Source organism: Pecten maximus, chromosome 17 (genome assembly GCF_902652985.1).
Source record: "Pecten maximus chromosome 17, xPecMax1.1, whole genome shotgun sequence".
Taxonomy (NCBI): domain Eukaryota; kingdom Metazoa; phylum Mollusca; class Bivalvia; order Pectinida; family Pectinidae; genus Pecten; species Pecten maximus.
Genome location: NC_047031.1, coordinates 5,658,009 through 5,680,258, shown reverse-complemented (window position 1 = coordinate 5,680,258; position 22,250 = coordinate 5,658,009). Strand labels below are relative to the sequence as shown.

Sequence of the window (22,250 nt, the reverse complement as noted above, 5' to 3'; positions counted from 1 at the left end):
CACACGGCACCTTAACTTAGTCAATAGCTTTAATTTCAGAGGACAAGAATGAATTTTAAGAAAATGAATGGGAATAAAGTTATATTGATGTAATTTCATAACAGAGGCACATACAGGAACTCTTAAAAGTACCGTAATCAACCTATCAACATGTTTCTTAAATCTCACAATGAATAACGCAGACGTACATACAAAGACCCCGGTGTTCTCGGTACGTTTTGTGTGTAATCTTATAGAGCCTTTTTAGTGTTAAGATTATAGCTTTGTGATTTTAACTAATTGTAGCCAGAGAATTTTAAACTTCTTTGATTTTATCAGCTTTTATCAATTCTGATTAGTGCCATATAATATCAATATCTTAAAGAAATATAAGATCTTAAGTGCGGATAGTAAATTGCTTGCTACCACGTCCAGTTGCACTCCGCATGTACATACATAATCACCTTTTATCAATCTGATGGTCTGATACCCATTCCAAAAAGTTAAGAATAATTATTAAATAATTATAATAATAATAAAAACAAAACTGACGAAGAACCAGCAGATTTTTAGCTCACCGTGTTACATGTAACCGGGCGCTAATACAATATCTCCCTGGACATTTTAATATTTCCTCCCTGGTCACCTGGTGTCCGTGACTATGACTTTCTCACTGAAAAACATTATGTACTGGATCGAGCCATCACATAAATCATGCTATCAAAGCAATAAGGATAAAGTATTTTGCCAAAGGACAAAATCACGACAGCACAAAGTTCAATACTAGACACATTTTCTCTTACCTTCAACAGGGATATCCACAATTTTACCGATGTGAGATTTTCTTCTCTCACCTTAGGTTGCTCTTTGCATGTTCTCAATAATTGCATTTCGTCACTGCAACAATACAATGACGTCATGTCGACAATTTAATCACGTCACGTCAACATTTCCTTTCATCGAAGTAACGTCTATATTTAAAACATAAGAGGGTAAACAGAGTAAGAGAAAAATAATCATTCACCCCAATGGAAGTGAGTCAGGGGAATCTCAAGCCTGTAGATAAGATGCTTAAGCTGCCAAACGATCAAAAATTCCCGTGTTTGGCAAGTTAGGAGTGAAAGATGATATTAATCTTGTCACAATTCATATACAATCTCAATTCCACATTTAAATTATGCTGTCAAAAATGAGCATGACTGACTGTAACGAAGCACATGATTAATCAAATATAGGATCAAGCCCAAGACATATGGATTACAAGGTCTTAAGCTTTCACATTAGTGACTGGGGTTTGATTTTCCGATCAGACGTAAACAGATATAGGGACTCACCTGCCTGATCACGGGGGTTCTCCTTGGTATTCTGCTTTATTAATCATGTTTTTGAAAAACAAAATCGCAGTTATTTGACTTCATTGTTTCACAATATATTTACATCTAGGATCAACTCTCTTACAGATGGGCCTCAATTTATAACGATAGAGGGCGCTGAAGGTCAGTCCACATTGATCTGGGGCGATGTGTTCGGTCCTGTGGTCTGTAAAACTGACTGTAACCCACCATGTGTCATGGGGTGGCGGAGACAAGGTTACTCATTGATATCACCACAAAGGACCACTAACAATCAGCTGGAGTTGAGGGACAGTAGTGTCCCCAGAACAAAGGAGGTAACTTACACCTGTGAAGCACGAGTGCCGTCAGATGCAGGTTTCACTGCACAGACAGGGGCTAAGACCATTACGGTTGAAGTTTATTGTAAGTATGCAGAACCTGAGGAGGGCTGTGAACCACTAGGGGTAGAGATAAAATTTGTAAGCTTGAGTGACAGAATTTTATCATTTAGCTCTCCTTTACTAATGCATGAGACTCAGATAAAGACAATGGTTTCTATTCCTGTATTCATTTAAATATGATCATGATTATATCTGTTTTTAATTAAGTTTAGAATAGTATACATGTTTCAAGATTGATGAAATTATCCTAGCGCATATGATATTATTACTGAGAGGGTCAAAGGGGGGCAAGTCTGAAAGTACACATGTAGGTTTCCCTTGGTCGTCTTTAGAGTTGCACCTGTTGAAATTTGAGTCTGGTTTGTAAAATAAAATGGCCGACAGGTAGCCATCTTGGATTTTGACAGTTGATATTTTTCATCGCGATTTCTTCAGAAGTTCTCTAGCAAGGTTTCTTAAACTTTACTTTAACCTAAAGTTGTGCTTATTCAATGCTCTAATCTGATTATGACTAGTCACCCATGTTTGATATTAACAATTGAAGTTTGTGAATGTTATCTCTTGAGAAGCACCATAAAGATATATGTCAAAATTGATGATTATATTTCCCTTGGTCCCTTTAGTTTTACGCAATAAGTTTTTAGTCAGATTTGCGAAAATGAGCAACACGGATTTTGACAGTTACAATTTGTTATCAATATTTCTAAAAGTTACATTGTGTACTTCTATATTGGACAAGGAGTGGAAAACAAAGATAAAACAGACGTAAAATGCTGAACAAAATAACTTCATTTCATCAAAACAATTACTAGAAAATAAATAAAGCTGGATATGAACATTCTCAAAATTCAGAGAGGCCCTTCTATCAGGGTTTAAACAAATTAGCTACAAAACAATAATGAAAACATGAAAAGAATTATTAAAATTTCCGGTAAATAAAAATTCTTAATGAATGTCTCCCAACAATATTGTATAGGTACATATGCAAGTAATATTCTAATTCAATAAAAAAAAGAAGAAATCTTTGCCGTCTCAGTGTAATGAAAATATGAATAGACAGTGTAATATAATAATGCTTCAAACGAAATGGCTAATTTTGAATGGCAAGAAGCGTACTGAAGTTTGAAAATAGAGAAACAAAATCCACGATAATTATTTAATAAAATTGCAAACCAATTGGAAAAGTAAAATTATGAAATGGTTGAATATAACGATTGTTTTGGATACATGATCAACTATGATTTATGCAGTGTACCAAGTCATCTTTAATTTATCTTAATATGATGAAAAAAACTAATTATGAAAATCATGCTGTCTTGTCGTTAATGTATGCTAGGTGAATGAAAGTGTTTGTATGTGACAAATACAGAAAATGTGAATGATATATGTCCATGATACCAATAGTTTTGCTTTGTTTTGTTTTTGTAACGCTGTTTATGATTGGTTAATATCAAGCTGGGTAAAGATTTCTAAAGGGAAAATATCTGTAATATGCTATGTCCCATTATTTGCATTAGAACAATTTAATTATGCTAAAATGGGATATAATCTCCAAAGAAAAAGATTTCCAATAGAATGTTACCTACGTCTTAGTACAGCTTGTAAGATTTATTTTCAGCGTCATGGAGGATTTCGTGAAGACTTCAAGCAGTTAATTATCTTTAGTGTTTAATATTTTTTCTTTTGTATGGATGTTTCATGATTGAAGTGAGTTTTCAGGAATTTGGGTTGATCACACGGTTTCTGCATGAAACGAATGTTGGCTAATGGGCTTCATGGTGTGGGTCAGATGGATGTGACGGAGGGATGGGTCAGTTGAATGTGACGGAGGTGTTGGTCAGATGGATGTGACGGAGTGGTTGGTCAGATGGATGTGACGGAGGGGTTGGTCAGATAGATGTGACTGAGCGATTAGTCAGATGGATGTGACTGAGAGATTGGTCAGATGGATGTGACTGAGGGGTGGGTCAGATAGATGTGATGGAGGGGTTGGTCAGATGGATGTGACGGAAGGGATTGGTCAGATGAATGTGACTGAGGGATTGGTCAGATGGATGTGACTGAGGGATTGGTCAGATGGATGTGACTGAGGGGTTGGTCTGATGGATGTGACGGAGGGTGGGTCAGATGGATGTGACGGAGGGTGGGTCAGATGGATGTGACGGAGGTGTTGGTCAGATGAATGTGACTGAGGGATTGGTCAGATGGATGTGACTGAGGGATTGGTCAGATGGATGTGACTGAGGGGTTGGTCTGATGGATGTGACAGAGGGTTTGGTCAAATTGATGTGACAGAGGGGTTCGTCAGATGGATGTGACAGAGGGGTTGGTCAGAGGAATGTGACTGAGGGATTGGTCAGATGGATGTGACGGAGGAGTTGGTCAGATGGATGTGACAGAGGGGTTGGTCAGATGGATGTGACAGAGGGGTTGGTCAGATGGATATGACAGAAGGGTTGGTCAGATGGATGGGGTATACCGGAATCAGGTTTTCCCGTCCGTCCGTCTGTAGACACAACGATGTACCAGCTACTCCTACTAAACTACTGATTCGATTTCAACGGAACTTCATGACAATAACCCTTATACATTGTAGATGTGCGTTATCTATATAACATCGTGATTTTGGTAACCATGGTAACCAGGGCACACAACTTACTTTGATTGGCCTACTCCTCTTATGGTTAACATGGTAACCATGACACAGAACTTAGTTTTTTCATGACAATAATCATTATACATTGTAGATGTGCGTTATCTATATCACGTCGTAATTGTGTTGGTTACCATGGTAAACAGGGCACAAAACTTAGTTTTTTGGGCGAGTTTGAGTAACCAAGAAAACTGAATACGACTAAGTGAGATTTAACTGTATATCTCGTTTATTGTATGAATGAACACATAATAACGATGAGGGTTGCAGGAGCGGGGGTATGAGTTGGCTCTCTGGACGACAGTTCTAGTTTAACTGTTAAGTTCATCCTCTGATGTATTCAAATCACCATGTGTTTGTCAGAGAGTGAGATATGAGAAGTACATAGGAGAGTGGTACACTAGTGGAAAAACAGGGAAATGTATCCTTTATTATTATTGTCTATCAAATAAGAAATAAATGTTTAAATAAATTATCATTATAAATTATCATTAAATGATAATGTTTTGGCATTAGCATTAGAGATGAAATATCCATTTGAGAGACATAGGCCTTCTAGGTTATCTCTGAGATTTATTAATTAAAACAAAATGGAATTAATCATCTGGCGCATCAAACTTACTTTTTCTTCAGTTCCGCCCAATATCACAACGCTGAGGTACCTTGACGATACTGATACATACCGACCAGTCGGAGCAAGTGACATCAGACTGAAAGAGGGATTCAGTCTCGTGCTCGGTGTTGATGTTGACAGTAACCCAAATTCAAGTGTAATTTTATCGCGTTACCATAAAACAGTCGCGAAGGGTGCTGGTAATGACACTGCTGGAAGTTATGTTTTTGAATTAAAGAATATTCAGTGTAACCAGACAGGAAGGTATGATGTGAGGGCGACCAACTTCGTCACTCAGAATAGAAGTAATATCAACCCCGATGTGAAGCAGTTTGGAATTCTAGTCAGTTGTAAGTATTGTCTAGTCCTATGTTTCAATGCAATTTGAAGGCCGCTTCACGATGTACTGCAAATCATAAAGCGTAAGAAGTAGTCTGCAGTTGTTTTGTTACTTTCTTGAAAATATATATGAATTTATAACAATTTATCGCTTTGAAGGAATAAACCTACTTATCATTTTGTTATGATTTTAGTATGATTTTATGAATATTAGAATATAATATTTTAACATAAATTGACGCAGCTAATATATCAACAATAGCGCTAAAATAAAGGTTAACTCAATGATTAACTTATATCTCTGTCTCTTTACCAGTTCATGCTATCTCTCCTCATAACAGGCGTACCTGATATACCGGTCGACTTCCGTTCGTCAGAAGTAGGAACCGATTATGCCAAAGTCATGTGGGTACCTGAATTTAACGGCGGAACTCCTCAGCTCTTCCATATCGAGGTGAAGGTAGTTGGAGACGAATGGATAACGTACATGCTGAATATCTCCGATAAAGGTCAGGGAGTACTGATGACACACAAACTCGAGGACCTGACTCCTTCAACCGACTATATCATCAGACTCAATGTTTCCAACAAAGTAGGAAGGGGGAATTCCACGGAGATAAATATACGGACGATTGGTAAGTGTCGATTCATTGTGCGCTCTTAGATAAGTAATTTCTTATATGTTTATATAAAAAATAAAAAAACCTTCTCCGAAGTAGTACCTCTACAGTATTATATCAATGATAGTATATTTAGCCTGAATTAATCACTTAATCTATCAAGTGATTTACGTTTATGATAAAAGGCTATATTTATGTGGCAATTGTAAGTACCATGTCCTTGTTTAATTCCAGAGCCTCCGACACCTGTCAACTTAACCCGTCTTATCTTGGTTGTATCCGTTGCCCTTCTTCTGTTTGTCACCGGAATTCTTGTCGGCGTAGTCGTAAGGCTGAAACGGAATCAACAAGGTATGATATTGAACACAACATTTAACTGCTCCTGATATTGATTGTCAATTATCATTGATGCTCTCCTCCATGATACAACATTTTGATCTTTGTTTCATTGGATGTTTTCATAGACCAGTAATTTCGTGTACAACATTTCGCGAATAGGATTCGATTAATAAAATTAGTTCATGTGGCCAGTGGTTTGCCGGGGATAAACTGTTCTTTATTAATAAACCTTCATTTTGTGTTTGCATATTTTGCTTACTATCTTCCTCAGGGTTATGGGAATCAAATGGTACAAACATATTTAAACTGTTTTCTCCCAATTCTTTTATTTGTCTAAAGTGACAATCAGATAAACAACCGCATTATTGACTCATAGGCGAAACAGCCTATTGCCGTAGTAGTTGGATTATTTTGACCAGATCCGACTCCATATTCTTGTTTGGTGGGACTGAATTGGTTAAAATTGATAAGCAATTAAAATATAAAATTAAAAAAAAAAAAAAAAAAAAAAACACAAATCTCTATTTCTTGATATCGATGTTATATCCACAGTTAAACATTTGCATGACATGTCTATGATTGTGCCCGCAGATTAAAGATGGAATAATGTCTTCGTCGTTTATTACATTAACAAAAATAGCTAGGCTAACTTGACTACCAGCAAGTATTATATAGGCAAGAACGTAGACAGGGTAAGAGACACAATAATGATTCACCCCCCAACCCCCCATGAGATTTAGAAAGGGAAGGGGGTCACCTCTGGGGGGGGGGGGGGGGGGGGGATTTTTCTAACTGCAAGAACACACGTCAAGCCTCGTGTTTGCCTACCTAAGGAACTCCCTTATGAAATCCCATTGTTTAACCCCATAAGGGTGGGGAATTATATCAATCTCATATGATATAAACCTACACGGTCAGCGTATCAGTTATGGCTAACTAGAGTCAATTTACTCGGAGACAATACATGGACAGGTAGAGGTAATAGTTATCAGACTTTTAATCTGTTCATTATGCTTATCACCAGGTGATACCACAAGAACAGAAGTTATCACGACAAAGGCCGATGCAAGAAAGATTAACGTATCACGACCAATCAGAGGTATATACAGTGCAACTTCCGAAAACCGAACCTTCTAAAAACCGAACACCTCTGAATACCGAACGAATTGTCATTGTACGGAATTGGTCCTTCTTTATTATAGTATTAAAAAACTTCCAAATACCGATCCCTCTGAATTCCGAACACCGGACTGATTTTGTGTCCGGTTCCTGTTAAAATATACCAAAAATTACTTCTGAAAACCGGCCTTACCTGAGCGATTATGACACGGGTATTGTGTGAAGCCTTATTGTCTCGGGACCTACGTAGGTGATTTGTACAGGTATCCAATATATATCCCAAGGGGGCATTATGACGGAAGGCCTAGTGTATAATCAACACGACAATTATGAAACAATGCCACACTTCATTGAAGCGCGTCGGTTCGTTTATCTTCTCAATGCATGTAGAGCTAGAAGCCTGAGTTTCGCATTTAATTTAAATGAGGCCCAAAAGGGGTTGTTTTCGTACAGAAGCCGTGATGTTTTTTTAGACAACAGCGATGTCGGAAATACGACCAGTATCTGATCAATTGTAATTGATATTGAAACAAAACATCTTCACACCCTTTAATATTATTTGATGTGTAAAATATTCCGTATCGGACTATTGGCCCCATCCACATGACGAAGCTTCACCGGATGTAACAAAATGTAGGCCGATCATAAAGAGTAGTTGTACATGTGAAAATACTGTTTAAAACTATTGTTATAGTCATTTGCCCTTCTTATATATTCTGCAATATAAACATTGATTAACTTTCATAATATGCATATTATTCAGACAATCCAAATTGTCTAAGTATGAACGTGCCGTTTTGTAATCGGGTGCATTCTAATAAAACATCGTCCAACCAATTATATCCGGAATTTGACCGGTCATTTTTCGATCAACTTCTCCAAACCGAACCCTCTATAAACCGAACAAATAGTCATGTCCCATGCATGTTCGGTTTATAGAGGTTCCACTGTATATGTTTTAGGTACACCCCTCAGCCCACCACCATCACCACACAACACCACCACCACGTTGAGTCCAGAAAGGGGAAATAATGATGATTGTTGGAAATTATAAGAAAACTGAGATTGTTTCGGGGTTTCAACAAAATTTGGTGTCGGACAATCACCTGCCATTAAATTGTTTTAAAGGACCCTCGACAAAAATCATAGTCACTACCATTTCTGACATTGACGGTCTACACATGAAAGACTTCTTTAGGAATTCGGAAAATTTAATTGAACATTGTTGTTGCATGTACTTTAAATAAGACATAATTCTGTGTTTAATTATGTTTTCCGCCAGGCGGTGCTGCGAAATGTGAACCCGTAGCCTCTAGTAGGGGACACCACTACAAAACCACAAGACTGTTTTCTTGTGATCTACAAGTTAATTCTTGCAATGGGCTTCAGCTAAACAATGTTCCATCCGAAGTTCTAAATATATTGGTTCGTAAACCCGGGTCAAGCACAATAATCATGCGACATCAGGAAATTACAATCAACAAACAAAACCAGACCTGCCTGTTGTGATTATAGTGCCCCATTTGGAATTGGTCTCATCCTCCAATCACTCATCATACCCCCGGTATCCAAAAAATAAGATTAAGAGAACATATAAATCATTGATTATAGACCACAGCGTCGGTACTAGGTAGATACATACATACATATATATACATATACAGTCAGTGGCCATAAGTATTGTCGCATAATGGCGACGTCATTGTGACATTTTGTGAATTATGAACATTTAGAAATCTGTATATCTCAAAAATTAAAAGAGGTACATACCTGAAATTTTCAATATTTTGTTATCTGTCCTCTTACTCTCATTACACTTCGTAATCTCTGTGGTAACGAGTTGTAAAGGGTCTGAATATAGTAAACTGGCAAGCCGGCCCAAATCTCATTTACGATGCGGATTAAGTCCCCTCGGTTTTGGATTTCATTTAAACGTCTTGAAAGCTGGGTTTTAATAGTTTTCCATACATTTTCTATTACATTTAAATCTGGACTTTGAGATGGCCAAGGAAGTGTTCTGATGTTATTGTTATTCTTCCACTCAATTGTTTCCCGTGACACATGAGAGGGGGCGTTGTCTTCTTGTAAAATCCAAGGAGTATTTGGAAAGTGTCGGACAATCACAGGCCAAAGATTTTCATCAAGAATATAAATGTACTTCCGACTATTTATGTTTCCATCAACGGGAATTATTGTACCAACACCAAAGTAGGTAATACAGCCCCAAAACATAACAGAAAACCGAACATTTCTAGCTGGGTTTTTAACTACTCCCACACAATCGGGGTGTAACCGCTCGTTGTTTTGACGCCAAACAAACACTTTTCTATCTGCACCTATTTCTATTGTGGTCTCGTCACTGAATATCACAGTTGACCATTGATTTGGCACGGTCCATTGAAGTTTTGTCCTACAAAACCGGAGTCGTCGCTCACGATTCACTGGTCCTATGGTAATTTTCTTAGAAACAGATCTCCGTTTAAATCCAGAGTCAAACAATCTTCTTCTAACACTTCTGGAAGAAAGATTTGCTACTGCACCATTGTTATATATTGCTGTAATATCATTTAAAGTCCCTCTTCTGTTCTCTTTAACAACACGAATTAGATGACGTTCACAACGTCCACACGTTTTCCGGGGCCTCCCACTTCGAGGACGATTTTCAATGTCACCCCTCTCACGGAATCGCTTTAAAAAATGCTGAACTGTTCTCCGATTTAAACTTAACAAATCAGCAACTTTTCTCCCGGAAAGACCACTCTGGAATAATTTTACGATATCTTCTTTTTGTACGCTTGACAATTCGCCGCCTCTGGTAGCCATTGACAGAGCAGACGACAATAACACAGTGGAAGGGGAATAACTCTAGTTACGTGACTACCTGAATACATGACATTATAATTTGTTCCGGCCTTAATCTTATGCAAAAGGATGGTCTTGGAACGAAGTTACAACCGAAAACGTAAATACCTCATTTATTTTGCACAATGACGTCGCCATTGTGCGACAATACTTATGGCCACTGACTGTATATACAATGTTATTATGTATTTGTATAATGATTTCTGTTATGTTCTGGAGAAAATGTATATTCTGCGCTTCCATATGGCTCTCAAACAGACTATATAGTGACAATGCCAGACAAATGATAATATATACATATATGTATACATGATATAACTATGTAAGTGTATAATGTTTGCTGTTATGTTTTGGACAAGATGTATATTATTAGCTTCCACAGGCTTAAAACATGTCGAAACATTTAATCTACCTTAAATCAAAATTGGGTAAAATGTGAAAGTTATTTTCCTGCGGATAGGGTAGGCAAGTACTTAAAAAGGTAATTGGTCCTGCCATATAGAGACGTAAAAGTGTTTTGGGACTAGGATATTTTTACTATATATTTTGAAATTTCTCTAAGAGTTTTGCATGTTTCAGTTTTACATTTATATGTTTTTAACGGAGAAAGTCAAAGTAGGAAATTGTATACAAATCTTGTTTGAAATATCTATGGTACATGGCCCCTACATAAGTTACACAAACTCGATGAGGAACTCAGTTTTTGTTTTAAATTCTAATCTTGAAATACCAGGACGCTGCCAAATTGTTAGATAGTTATTAGGTAGTAAATAAATGAATTTCAATATACATGTAGTAAATATATTATATTGAATAAACAATATTAGGGATGGAATAATTTGATCGTCGTCTATTACATTCACAAAAATAGTAAGGCCACCCTGACTACCAGGAAGTATTATATAGGCAAGAGGGTAAACAGGGTAAGAGACAAGATACTCATTCATCCCCTCCTTGAGATTTAGAAAGTGGAGGGGGTCAACCACTGAAAAAAAAAAAATTAAAACTGCAAGAACACACGTCAAGCCTAGTGTTTGCCTACCTAAGAACCTCCCTTATGAAATCCCATTGTCTAACTTCCAAAGGGTGGGGATTATATCAATCTTATAGGATATAAACCTACACGGTCAGCGTATCAGTTATGGCTAACTAATGTCAATCTACGTGGAGACAATACACGAACAGGTAGAGATAATAGTTATCAAACTATTGATTTGTTCATTATACTTACCACCAGGTGACACCACAAGAACAGAAGTGATCACGACAAATGCCGATGCAAGAGAGATTAACGTATCACGACCAATCAGAGGTATATATATGTTTTAGGTACACCTCTCAGCCCACCACCATCACCACCACATCACCACCACCACCACGTTGAGTCCAGAAAGGGGAAATAATGATGAGTGTTGGAAATCCTACAAGAAAACTGACATTATTTCGGGGTTTCAACCAAATTTGGTGTCGGAAAATCACCTGCCATTAGATTGTTTTAAAGGACCCTCCAGAATATCATGGTCACTTCCATTTTTGTAGGAATTCGGATAATTTAGTTGAACATTGTTGATACATGAAATTTAAATAAGACATAATTCTGTGTTTAATTATGTTTTCCGCCAGGCGGTGCTGCAAAATGTGAAGCTGTAGCCACGGACGATGATGGATACACGCTCACGTTAGAAATACCGAAAGGTTGGTAACCGGGACATCTAGTAGGGGACATCACTACAAAACCACAAAACTGTTTCCTTGTGATCTACAAGTTAATTCTCGTAAATAGGTTGATCAAAACACTTTTCCACGCAAAGAACTAAATACATGGGTTCGTAAATCCGGGTCAAGCACAGTTATTAGCCTACATCAGGAAATTACAATCAACAAACAAAACCAGACCAGCATGTTGTGATTGTGGTGCCCCTTTTGGAATTGGCCTCATCCTCCAATCGCTCATCATACCCCTGGTATCCAAAAAAATAAGATTAAGAGAACATAAAAATCATTGATTATATATCAAAGCGTTGGTATTAGGTAGATACATACACTTTCATATATATATGTATATATATATAATGTAATTATGTATGTGTATAATGTTTCTGTTATGTTCTGGAGAAAATGTATCTTTTGAGATTCCATATGGCTCTCAAACAGACTATATAGTGACAATGCCAGACAAATGAAATACAAAAAAATGTATATACATATATGTATATATAATATAATTGTATATGTGTATAATGTTTACTGTTATGTTCTGGACAAGATGTACATTATTAGCTTCCACAGGCTAAAACATGTCGAAACATTTAATCTACCTTAAATTCAAATTGAATAAAAATTTGAAAGTTAGTTTCCTGTGGATAGCGTAGTCAAGTACTTTAAAAGGTAATTGGTCCTGCCATATCCAGACGTGAAAAGCGTTTTGGGATTAGGATAGTTTTACTATATATTTTGAAATTTCTTTAAGAGTTTTGCATGTTTCAGTTTTTCATTTATATTTCTTTAACTGAGAAAGTCAAAGTACGAAATTCAGCAAAATGTTATCAGAGGCAACTAAGCCTTCAATCTTTGTTTCTTGCAGCAGACACTCGAAAATCTCAGAGACGTCACCGTGTTAAACGTTACTAGCAATGAATGGAATCATTCTGTAGGAGGTAAATTAATGAATTTCAATATAGTAAATAAGTTATAATTGATACAAAATATCATCCATCTCCAATTTTCTTTCTCACCAGGTGGTGCTGCAAATTATGAATCTCTAACCACAGATGACAAAGATTACACTGCCTTGTCAGAAGTATCTAAAGGTAGGTGACAGTATTATTAGTTATGGCGAGCTCACTAATCAGGGCACTTCGAATACAACAAGCTAAAATACCTTTACCTGGTTCATTTTGGTCTACAAATTTCGACCGACTAATGAACTTTAACGAAGACACTAAGACTACACAAAAGTGGTCATACTACCTACTGGATAATACATTGCAAAGATTTATCTACCCACTATCTTGGAAAAGTATATTTAGTCATATTAAAGACAGCTATACAAATACATTGACATTATATACTTTAGATTTCAAAAATTATTCTGAACCTGACATTTTATTTCATTTATTTATCTATTTATTTATTCTTTATTTTTTGCTTTTTGGTTCATGAAATATAGAGACGTGCAAAACGATTTGGGATTATACAATTTTTACAATACATTTTGACATTTCGACATATTCTCTTTCAAGGTTTGTAGGTTAAGTTTTCAAATGTTCTTCTTATAACAAAGTCAATTAGGAATTCGGATATAGATTTAATGTGATGCATGTTGTACATGGACCCTTCATTTGATAAACAAAAACAGGACTGAGTTTGAGTCACACTAGGGGAAATAGTAATATATTTCTACTCTTGAAATACCAGGCAACTCAGAAATTGTTTGATTTTCAGCAAAATAGTATCATAGACAATTAGGCTTACTTGTCATAGATATTTCTTCGAAGACGCCATCGCATGAAAATCATTCTGTAGTATGCAGATGATTTAATTTCCATAGTGTAAATCTGTGTGATTAAATCAAATATATATATATATCGTCAATCTCCAATTTTCTTTCCCACCAGGTGGTGCCGCAGATTATGAATCTCTAACCACAGACGACAAAGATTACACTGCCTTGTCAGAAATATCTAAAGGTAGGTAACAATGCCATTGCTTATTGCGAGTTAGTTCGTCAGGGCAAAGTGATAACAACAATAAATGTATCGTTTTTTTCTCGCGATCTACAAGTTTTGCCCGACTAATGGACTTCACGGGAACACGTTGAGTACAAAATAAAGGTTCTCATTCGTAGTGGATTAGTACTGCTAATTGTAAAAACATGCCCACCCCATCTTTCAGAAAAGTGCGAAGCGTTTTAGGAACAATAATATCTTTATATTCTATTTAGTTTTGTATGACTAAGTTTTCAAATATTCAATCTCCAATTTTCTTTCCCGCCAGGTGGTGCTGCAGATTATGAATCTCTAACCACAGATGAGAAAGGCTACATACCCATGTCAGAAATACCTAAAGGTAGGTAACAGTTTCCTAACTTATTGCGAGTTCCTCTTTTATAGGCTTTTATAGGGATCTGATCCTTGTATACTGAAATGTCGGCAAGTATTTAGATGCTATGACCGCAAGAAATTGTGATCATAGGGGGATATCTTAGAAAACATTTCTGAATACTGAAGCTTCAAATACTTTTTAAATCGCAATTGGAAGGTTTTTAACATTGTCAGCTTTATATATATATCAAGGAAACCATTTTGCATTTATTTCACATCCGGACATCTGTATTCTAACACTAAATAACCTGAAGGATGTCACTGATGGAATGAAGTGTAGCGAGGGGGTGAGAACTCTGTGAGCACGGTTTTCGTCAAAATCGCTCAATATCTCATTTCCAACCAATAGATAAAAAGACTTGTTGTTCCTAATGGCAACAAAACCTAAAAAGTTGAATTTGCTGCAGTCCCCTAATACCCTCATATATCATATTTGATTGTCATCGTACAATATCTACATTTCGACAAATCAAAGACAAGAAATTGGCGGCAATTTTGTTTAAATGTGAAAGCGAGGCTACGACCTGATCCTACAGTATCTTGTCAATACAAATAATATATGTATATATATAATGTAATTATGTATGTGTATAATGTTTCTGTTATGTTCTGGAGAAAATGTATCTTTTGAGATTCCATATGGCTCTCAAACAGACTATATAGTGACAATGCCAGACAAATGAAATACAAAAAAATGTATATACATATATGTATATATAATATAATTGTATATGTGTATAATGTTTACTGTCATGTTCTGGACAAGATGTACATTATTAGCTTCCACAGGCTAAAACATGTCGAAACATTTAATCTACCTTAAATTCAAATTGAATAAAAATTTGAAAGTTAGTTTCCTGTGGATAGCGTAGTCAAGTACTTTAAAAGGTAATTGGTCCTGCCATATCCAGACGTGAAAAGCGTTTTGGGATTAGGATAGTTTTACTATATATTTTGAAATTTCTTTAAGAGTTTTGCATGTTTCAGTTTTTCATTTATATTTCTTTAACTGAGAAAGTCAAAGTACGAAATTCAGCAAAATGTTAACAGAGGCAACTAAGCCTTCAATCTTTGTTTCTTGCAGCAGACACTCGAAAATCTCAGAGACGTCACCGTGTTAAACGTTACTAGCAATGAATGGAATAATTCTGTAGGAGGTAAATTAATGAATTTCAATATAGTAAATAAGTTATAATTGATACAAAATATCATCCATCTCCAATTTTCTTTCTCACCAGGTGGTGCTGCAAATTATGAATCTCTAACCACAGATGACAAAGATTACACTGCCTTGTCAGAAGTATCTAAAGGTAGGTGACAGTATTATTAGTTATGGCGAGCTCACTAATCAGGGCACTTCGAATACAACAAGCTAAAATACCTTTACCTGGTTCATTTTGGTCTACAAATTTCGACCGACTAATGAACTTTAACGAAGACACTAAGACTACACAAAAGTGGTCATACTACCTACTGGATAATACATTGCACAGATTTATCTACCCACTATCTTGGAAAAGTATATTTAGTCATATTAAAGACAGCTATACAAATACATTGACATTATATACTTTAGATTTCAAAAATTATTCTGAACCTGACATTTTATTTCATTTATTTATCTATTTATTTATTCTTTATTTTTTGCTTTTTGGTTCATGAAATATAGAGACGTGCAAAACGATTTGGGATTATACAATTTTTACAATACATTTTGACATTTCGACATATTCTCTTTCAAGGTTTGTAGGTTAAGTTTTCAAATGTTCTTCTTATAACAAAGTCAATTAGGAATTCGGATATAGATTTAATGTGATGCATGTTGTACATGGACCCTTCATTTGATAAACAAAAACAGGACTGAGTTTGAGTCACACTAGGGGAAATAGTAATATATTTCTACTCTTGAAATACCAGGCAACTCAGAAATTGTTTGATTTTCAGCAAAATAGTATCATAGACAATTAGGCTTACTTGTCATAGATATTTCTTCGAAGACGCCATCGCATGAAAATCATTCTGTAGTATGCAGATGATTTAATTTCCATAGTGTAAATCTGTGTGATTAAATCAAATATATATATATATCGTCAATCTCCAATTTTCTTTCCCACCAGGTGGTGCCGCAGATTATGAATCTCTAACCACAGACGACAAAGATTACACTGCCTTGTCAGAAATATCTAAAGGTAGGTAACAATGCCATTGCTTATTGCGAGTTAGTTCGTCAGGGCAAAGTGATAACAACAATAAATGTATCGTTTTTTTCTCGCGATCTACAAGTTTTGCCCGACTAATGGACTTCACGGGAACACGTTGAGTACAAAATAAAGGTTCTCATTCGTAGTGGATTAGTACTGCTAATTGTAAAAACATGCCCACCCCATCTTTCAGAAAAGTGCGAAGCGTTTTAGGAACAATAATATCTTTATATTCTATTTAGTTTTGTATGACTAAGTTTTCAAATATTCAATCTCCAATTTTCTTTCCCGCCAGGTGGTGCTGCAGATTATGAATCTCTAACCACAGATGAGAAAGGCTACATACCCATGTCAGAAATACCTAAAGGTAGGTAACAGTTTCCTAACTTATTGCGAGTTCCTCTTTTATAGGCTTTTATAGGGATCTGATCCTTGTATACTGAAATGTCGGCAAGTATTTAGATGCTATGACCGCAAGAAATTGTGATCATAGGGGGATATCTTAGAAAACATTTCTGAATACTGAAGCTTCAAATACTTTTTAAATCGCAATTGGAAGGTTTTTAACATTGTCAGCTTTATATATATATCAAGGAAACCATTTTGCATATATTTCACATCCGGACATCTGTATTCTAACACTAAATAACCTGAAGGATGTCACTGATGGAATGAAGTGTAGCGAGGGGGTGAGAACTCTGTGAGCACGGTTTTCGTCAAAATCGCTCAATATCTCATTTCCAACCAATAGATAAAAAGACTTGTTGTTCCTAATGGCAACAAAACCTAAAAGTTGAATTTGCTGCAGTCCCCTAATACCCTCATATATCATATTTGATTGTCATCGTACAATATCTACATTTCGACAAATCAAAGACAAGAAATTGGCGGCAATTTTGTTTAAATGTGAAAGCGAGGCTACGACCTGATCCTACATGGTAACCGTATCTGTTCTGTCTAAAGAATGTAAATCTACTTTGAAGGTGATATATTAGTAGGACGATTCGATTCTAGGGCTATCGATATTACAATAATTTATTACTTATCCGACCGTCGTTATCGTGTTTGCATCCAGGTGGCACTTCAAGAAAAGACGTTTTTACAACAGATGGTGATAGAAGTAGAGTAGAAATTTCTGAAATATATACTATTTCGCCTAGTGTGACTCAAACTATATCCTATTTTTGTTTACAAAATGAAGTATCCACGTACAGCATGCCTCAAATTAGATCTATCTATGAATTCCAACTTTGACCTTTTCAGTTTAGGAAGAACACACTTGACTGAAATGAAATTATAACCTAGCCAACTAACATGATGTTACCATATCAATACGTCAGGTTGATGAAGTGTTTCGATAGAAGGTTAGGTGAAGGATTTTAATTGTATTTTCCCATTCTATTCTAAAACTTGAAATGAAATGCACATGACATCATCATCATACACGATGATAAACGCAAATACTATTTAGCAAAAAGAATTGTTAAGAATTCACAGGAAAAGACGCGTGTGTCGGTCCGGGAGTACAAACGCATTTTACAAGTGGAGACAGTCTTATATTATATCCTATGACTTGTTGTATGCAACATGTCACGAGTCGCATATTAAAAAGCTTGTGTGGACGATAATTCGGGATCCCGATGACAGATTAAGTTGATATCTACACCATATTGTCCCACCAATTAGTAATACACCGTCAGGTGGATTTTATTGCCGAGGGGATTAGAACCCTACTCGTACCATATTAATTTCCGTTAGTTACTTACTGTGTTCCCTCAAAAAGTTATTGCGATGGTATAAGTCAATTACATTATTTACAAAGTTAAAGGGATGCCGCGAAGTAATTTCATTTTTCCTAAAGTAATAAGGATATCGTAAGTTTATTTGATAGTCCTCGGCCAAGATCAGAGGTTGTGCTTGACTACTTTGAAAATATCAATAGCTGCTTAGTTATATCATTATGAAAGGTAAAAGGATGCCGGTAATTAATTACATACTTAATAAATATATCATTTACGAAGTTATAGGGATGACTTATGTTAATTACATCCATCACAAAGTTATAAGGATGCCGTTAATTAAGTACATACTTTATAAATATATCATTTACGAAGTTATAGGGATGCCTTAAATTAATTCCATATTAATTTCCGTTAGTTAATTACATCCTACCCTCAAAAAGTTATAGGGATGCTATACGTTAATTACACCAATCACAAAGTTATAGGGATGCCGTAAGTAAATGGCATCCTTCGCAAAGTTATATTGGTGTCATAAGTTAATTAAATCCTTCACAAAGTTATTGGGATGATGCATGTTTTATGGAAGGGATTGAAGACTATAAGTACGCCACCACGTTGACCGCAAATACTTACAGTGGTATGTTGTTTTGTTTTAAAGACATGAACCAACTTTATGATGATATTTCTCAAGCATGATCGGGTGAAGAAAAGTCATACCAGTGTCAAAAACTGAAATGGGTAAGAAACCTTTCTATGCATCAAAGAAACTTTAAATTAAGACTGAACGTTATTGAAAATATCCAGTAGGTTATGGACGTGAATGTAAATGACGTTTAGTAATCTAAAGCCAATGAAATAAAAGGGCAACCTCCGTTCTCATTTTGATCAGACACTTTGATTAAAAAATGTATGTATGTTAAATAGCACTTATTACTGTTGTTATATTATGTTTTCAAGGTCAAGGACTGTTTTGTGAAGGAAGTGGTCCAGCAACGTCTGGTACAAATATAAAAAACCAGGACAATAATAGGGGAACAGTCTATTGTACCATGGAGTGTCGTATCCAGGTGCGATGGTATCCAGACCAACGAAAACAAAATGTCTTACTCTAGAAAACATTGATGATATCAAATATTATAATATTTATGTGATGTTGATGCTATAAGAAAAACAAACAAGGATTGGTTCGAACAGTCTCATGACGGAACCCAATACGTCCTCGTTAGCTTCTGTTAACGAATTGCAAAGATGTCATGGATTTCTCTCAAATTGATTGTATATATGTCTATGTTAAAGTTTGTATCATGTTGTTGCTCCTAAGGAGGGATATTTGGAAGATCATGTTACCTTTTCTATACCCGTGTTAATCATGAAAATACAACAACAGTATGAGATATGTTAACTCTTTCCGTTATTCGTGATTTTTTTTTTTTTTTTTGCGAACTATGATTCGGAGGTAGTTATAAGGCCCGTCAAAAGACGTTCAATCAAAATGGCAGACTAGGTATATTATTTCTTAAAGAAACGCAAAGTTTAGTGTTATTGTAATTTGTTAAGACAACAAGGAAAATGCGGCACATATTTTCCTGTCGACTATTAGCGATAATGGTACGAAAGAGTTAATTCCCTTCACCAACACAAGTTTGTGTCAGTATATATACTGTAGATTGTTAAAAGCAAGACATGATACAATTATAACCTTTTGATGAGGTCAATACATGGTTTATTAACCTGAGAAGATATCCACAGAAGTACGAGACCATATTTTCATGTTAATAAAGCCATGTTTACCCGAAATCAAAAGCAAATGATGGCTTAATTATAAATAAATTGTAAATATTTTATTATATTTTTAAGAGTCTGTGAATACAAGTAATACATATGATGATAGACTATACTTTGTTACACATTTGTAGATATTTAAATATATACTTTAAAAACAAGCTATCGAAGTTCATTAATGTATCAAGATACATATATTGCACCTGTTCGTTCAGTACTCTTTAAACATTTAGAGCTATTGCTTGTCATGTTTCAATAACGTGGAAGATTGTTGTTACCGTTGTTTTATACCAAGGGGAGGCAATTCATATTCAATTAGTTTTTTTGCGCTTCAATGACCCTTGTATCTAATACAACATGCCACTATTTAAACAATTCAAAAAGTGTGAAAAATATGATTTCATAATAACTACATTTACAAACCTATTAGTTTGGTCAATTAGTCATTGGTGGTCAGTAACATCATCGTAAAATGACCGCGAGGGTAAAAAACACATTATGGTAAAAACACTGATATCCCATTCACCTCCCCTCGAACTCCGATAGAAAAAAGTTTATTCCTATCCTTGAGAATGACAAAAAAGGCTGAGCACCATCATGTATTGTATAACCTTCATAGTTTTGTCTGGATATAATATGTATATATATGTACCCATGGTAACCATCATGTATAATATTACATTCATAGTTTTGTTCAGTCGCATAATGTATGTATATGTAATCATAGTAACTATATGTAATTATAACATTCTTATTTGTTATCCGTTTGCATAATGTATATATATGTAACTATGGTAAATATCATGTATTGTATTGATTTTATAGTTTTAATCAGGTACATAATATATATCTGTACCCATAGTAACCATCATATGTTGTACTACTTTAACAGTTTTGTTCAGGTAAATAATTATGTCCATGGTAACCAGTATGTAATGTATTTCCTTAAGCCATTACATGTGTTTAAGGAAGCACTCAATTGAAGTCAAGGACTTCAGGATACCCTCTAAGTAGTACAGGTCATAGCGAGTGTATCTGATAGCTGGTGAACCCTCGAACACACATTAGTTCACATCCACACTATAACACATCATTGTATCAAGTTCTACATGCAATTAGATTCCGGTGGTCATTTGGTCAAGATCAAAGGTGAAATTGGACCATTTTTAGTAAAAGTGAAAGTTCTTGAAGCGGAATGGGGTTGGGGGCTGAACTACATTATTTTACTCGCAATACAACAATACCTGCTTTCAAATTGAAAGGCGAGATCCGCATCCTGCAAAAATCTCGTAGCATGACTGATTTCAATCGAGGTGACAAAATGCAATTTGTTCAGAATGCGAACATTTCTTTGTAGATCATAGATGCATGGGTTCGTACATTAAATTATCACTGTAAAATCATCCAAATCCCAAGTAAACAAACCAGTCTGATAAGAAATCCCTGATTGAGATGTAACGATACTTTGTGATTCACTATGTTAGTATTGAGATCATGTCTATGACGTACAAAAGTGTATCATCCTGTATACCAAGCTCGTATAATTATTTTATTAATATATGTACTTATCATTTTCATATATTATGTATGTCATCTTAATCCAGCTCTAACACGCTGCATACTCATCGTCATATAGCAAAATCAATAGATCGTAGCACATTTAATGTATGGATGAGTGTTATTAATGCTATTATTATTATTATTATATAGTTATTTTTATTGATACATGTAACTATCATCTTCATATATGATTGTCATTTCAATGAATGAGAGTTATTAATGATTGTATAAAATGTTGTTTTCACATCTTTCATTTCAAAGCCTTTGTTTTTCTCTGTGTATTATGTTTTAATAAAAAAATATTCAAATAAACGCGCGTCTATTTTTATGAACATTTACTGGAAGAGATCAGACTGCAGTACTGGCAACTGCTCGATGTATGATTCGAGCTCGCAACCAAGAGGTGGAGGGCTAGTGATAAAATGTTGGGACACCTTAACTACTCGGCCACTGCGGCCCCGCTGCTGGAGCAATATATAATGACCTATTCTAATAATGTTATAGAAAGGTTCAAGCAGAAATTGCTTAATGATGTGTTCTGTGCCATTTTGGTCTCTCTCGAACATTGTCAAATGATATCAATAGTTCTGATTAAAAATAGAT

The 22,250-nt window shown here is 35.5% G+C and overlaps 1 protein-coding gene across 1 annotated transcript in view; it reads left to right on the top strand.

Annotated features, from left to right (window-relative positions):
* The first annotated feature begins 4,957 nt into the window (after positions 1–4,957).
* The window catches only part of LOC117315851, a 26,055-nt gene continuing 8,762 nt past the window's right edge, over positions 4,958–22,250 (top strand). Inside the window, exons 1-11 of the mRNA XM_033870255.1 lie at positions 4,958–5,330; positions 5,661–5,954; positions 6,174–6,290; positions 11,497–11,571; positions 11,883–11,954; positions 12,998–13,069; positions 13,877–13,948; positions 14,256–14,327; positions 15,601–15,672; positions 16,480–16,551; positions 16,859–16,930. Coding sequence (XP_033726146.1) covers positions 4,958–5,330; positions 5,661–5,954; positions 6,174–6,290; positions 11,497–11,571; positions 11,883–11,954; positions 12,998–13,069; positions 13,877–13,948; positions 14,256–14,327; positions 15,601–15,672; positions 16,480–16,551; positions 16,859–16,930 — 1,363 coding nt within the window. The remainder of the gene's footprint in view (positions 5,331–5,660; positions 5,955–6,173; positions 6,291–11,496; positions 11,572–11,882; positions 11,955–12,997; positions 13,070–13,876; positions 13,949–14,255; positions 14,328–15,600; positions 15,673–16,479; positions 16,552–16,858; positions 16,931–22,250) is intronic.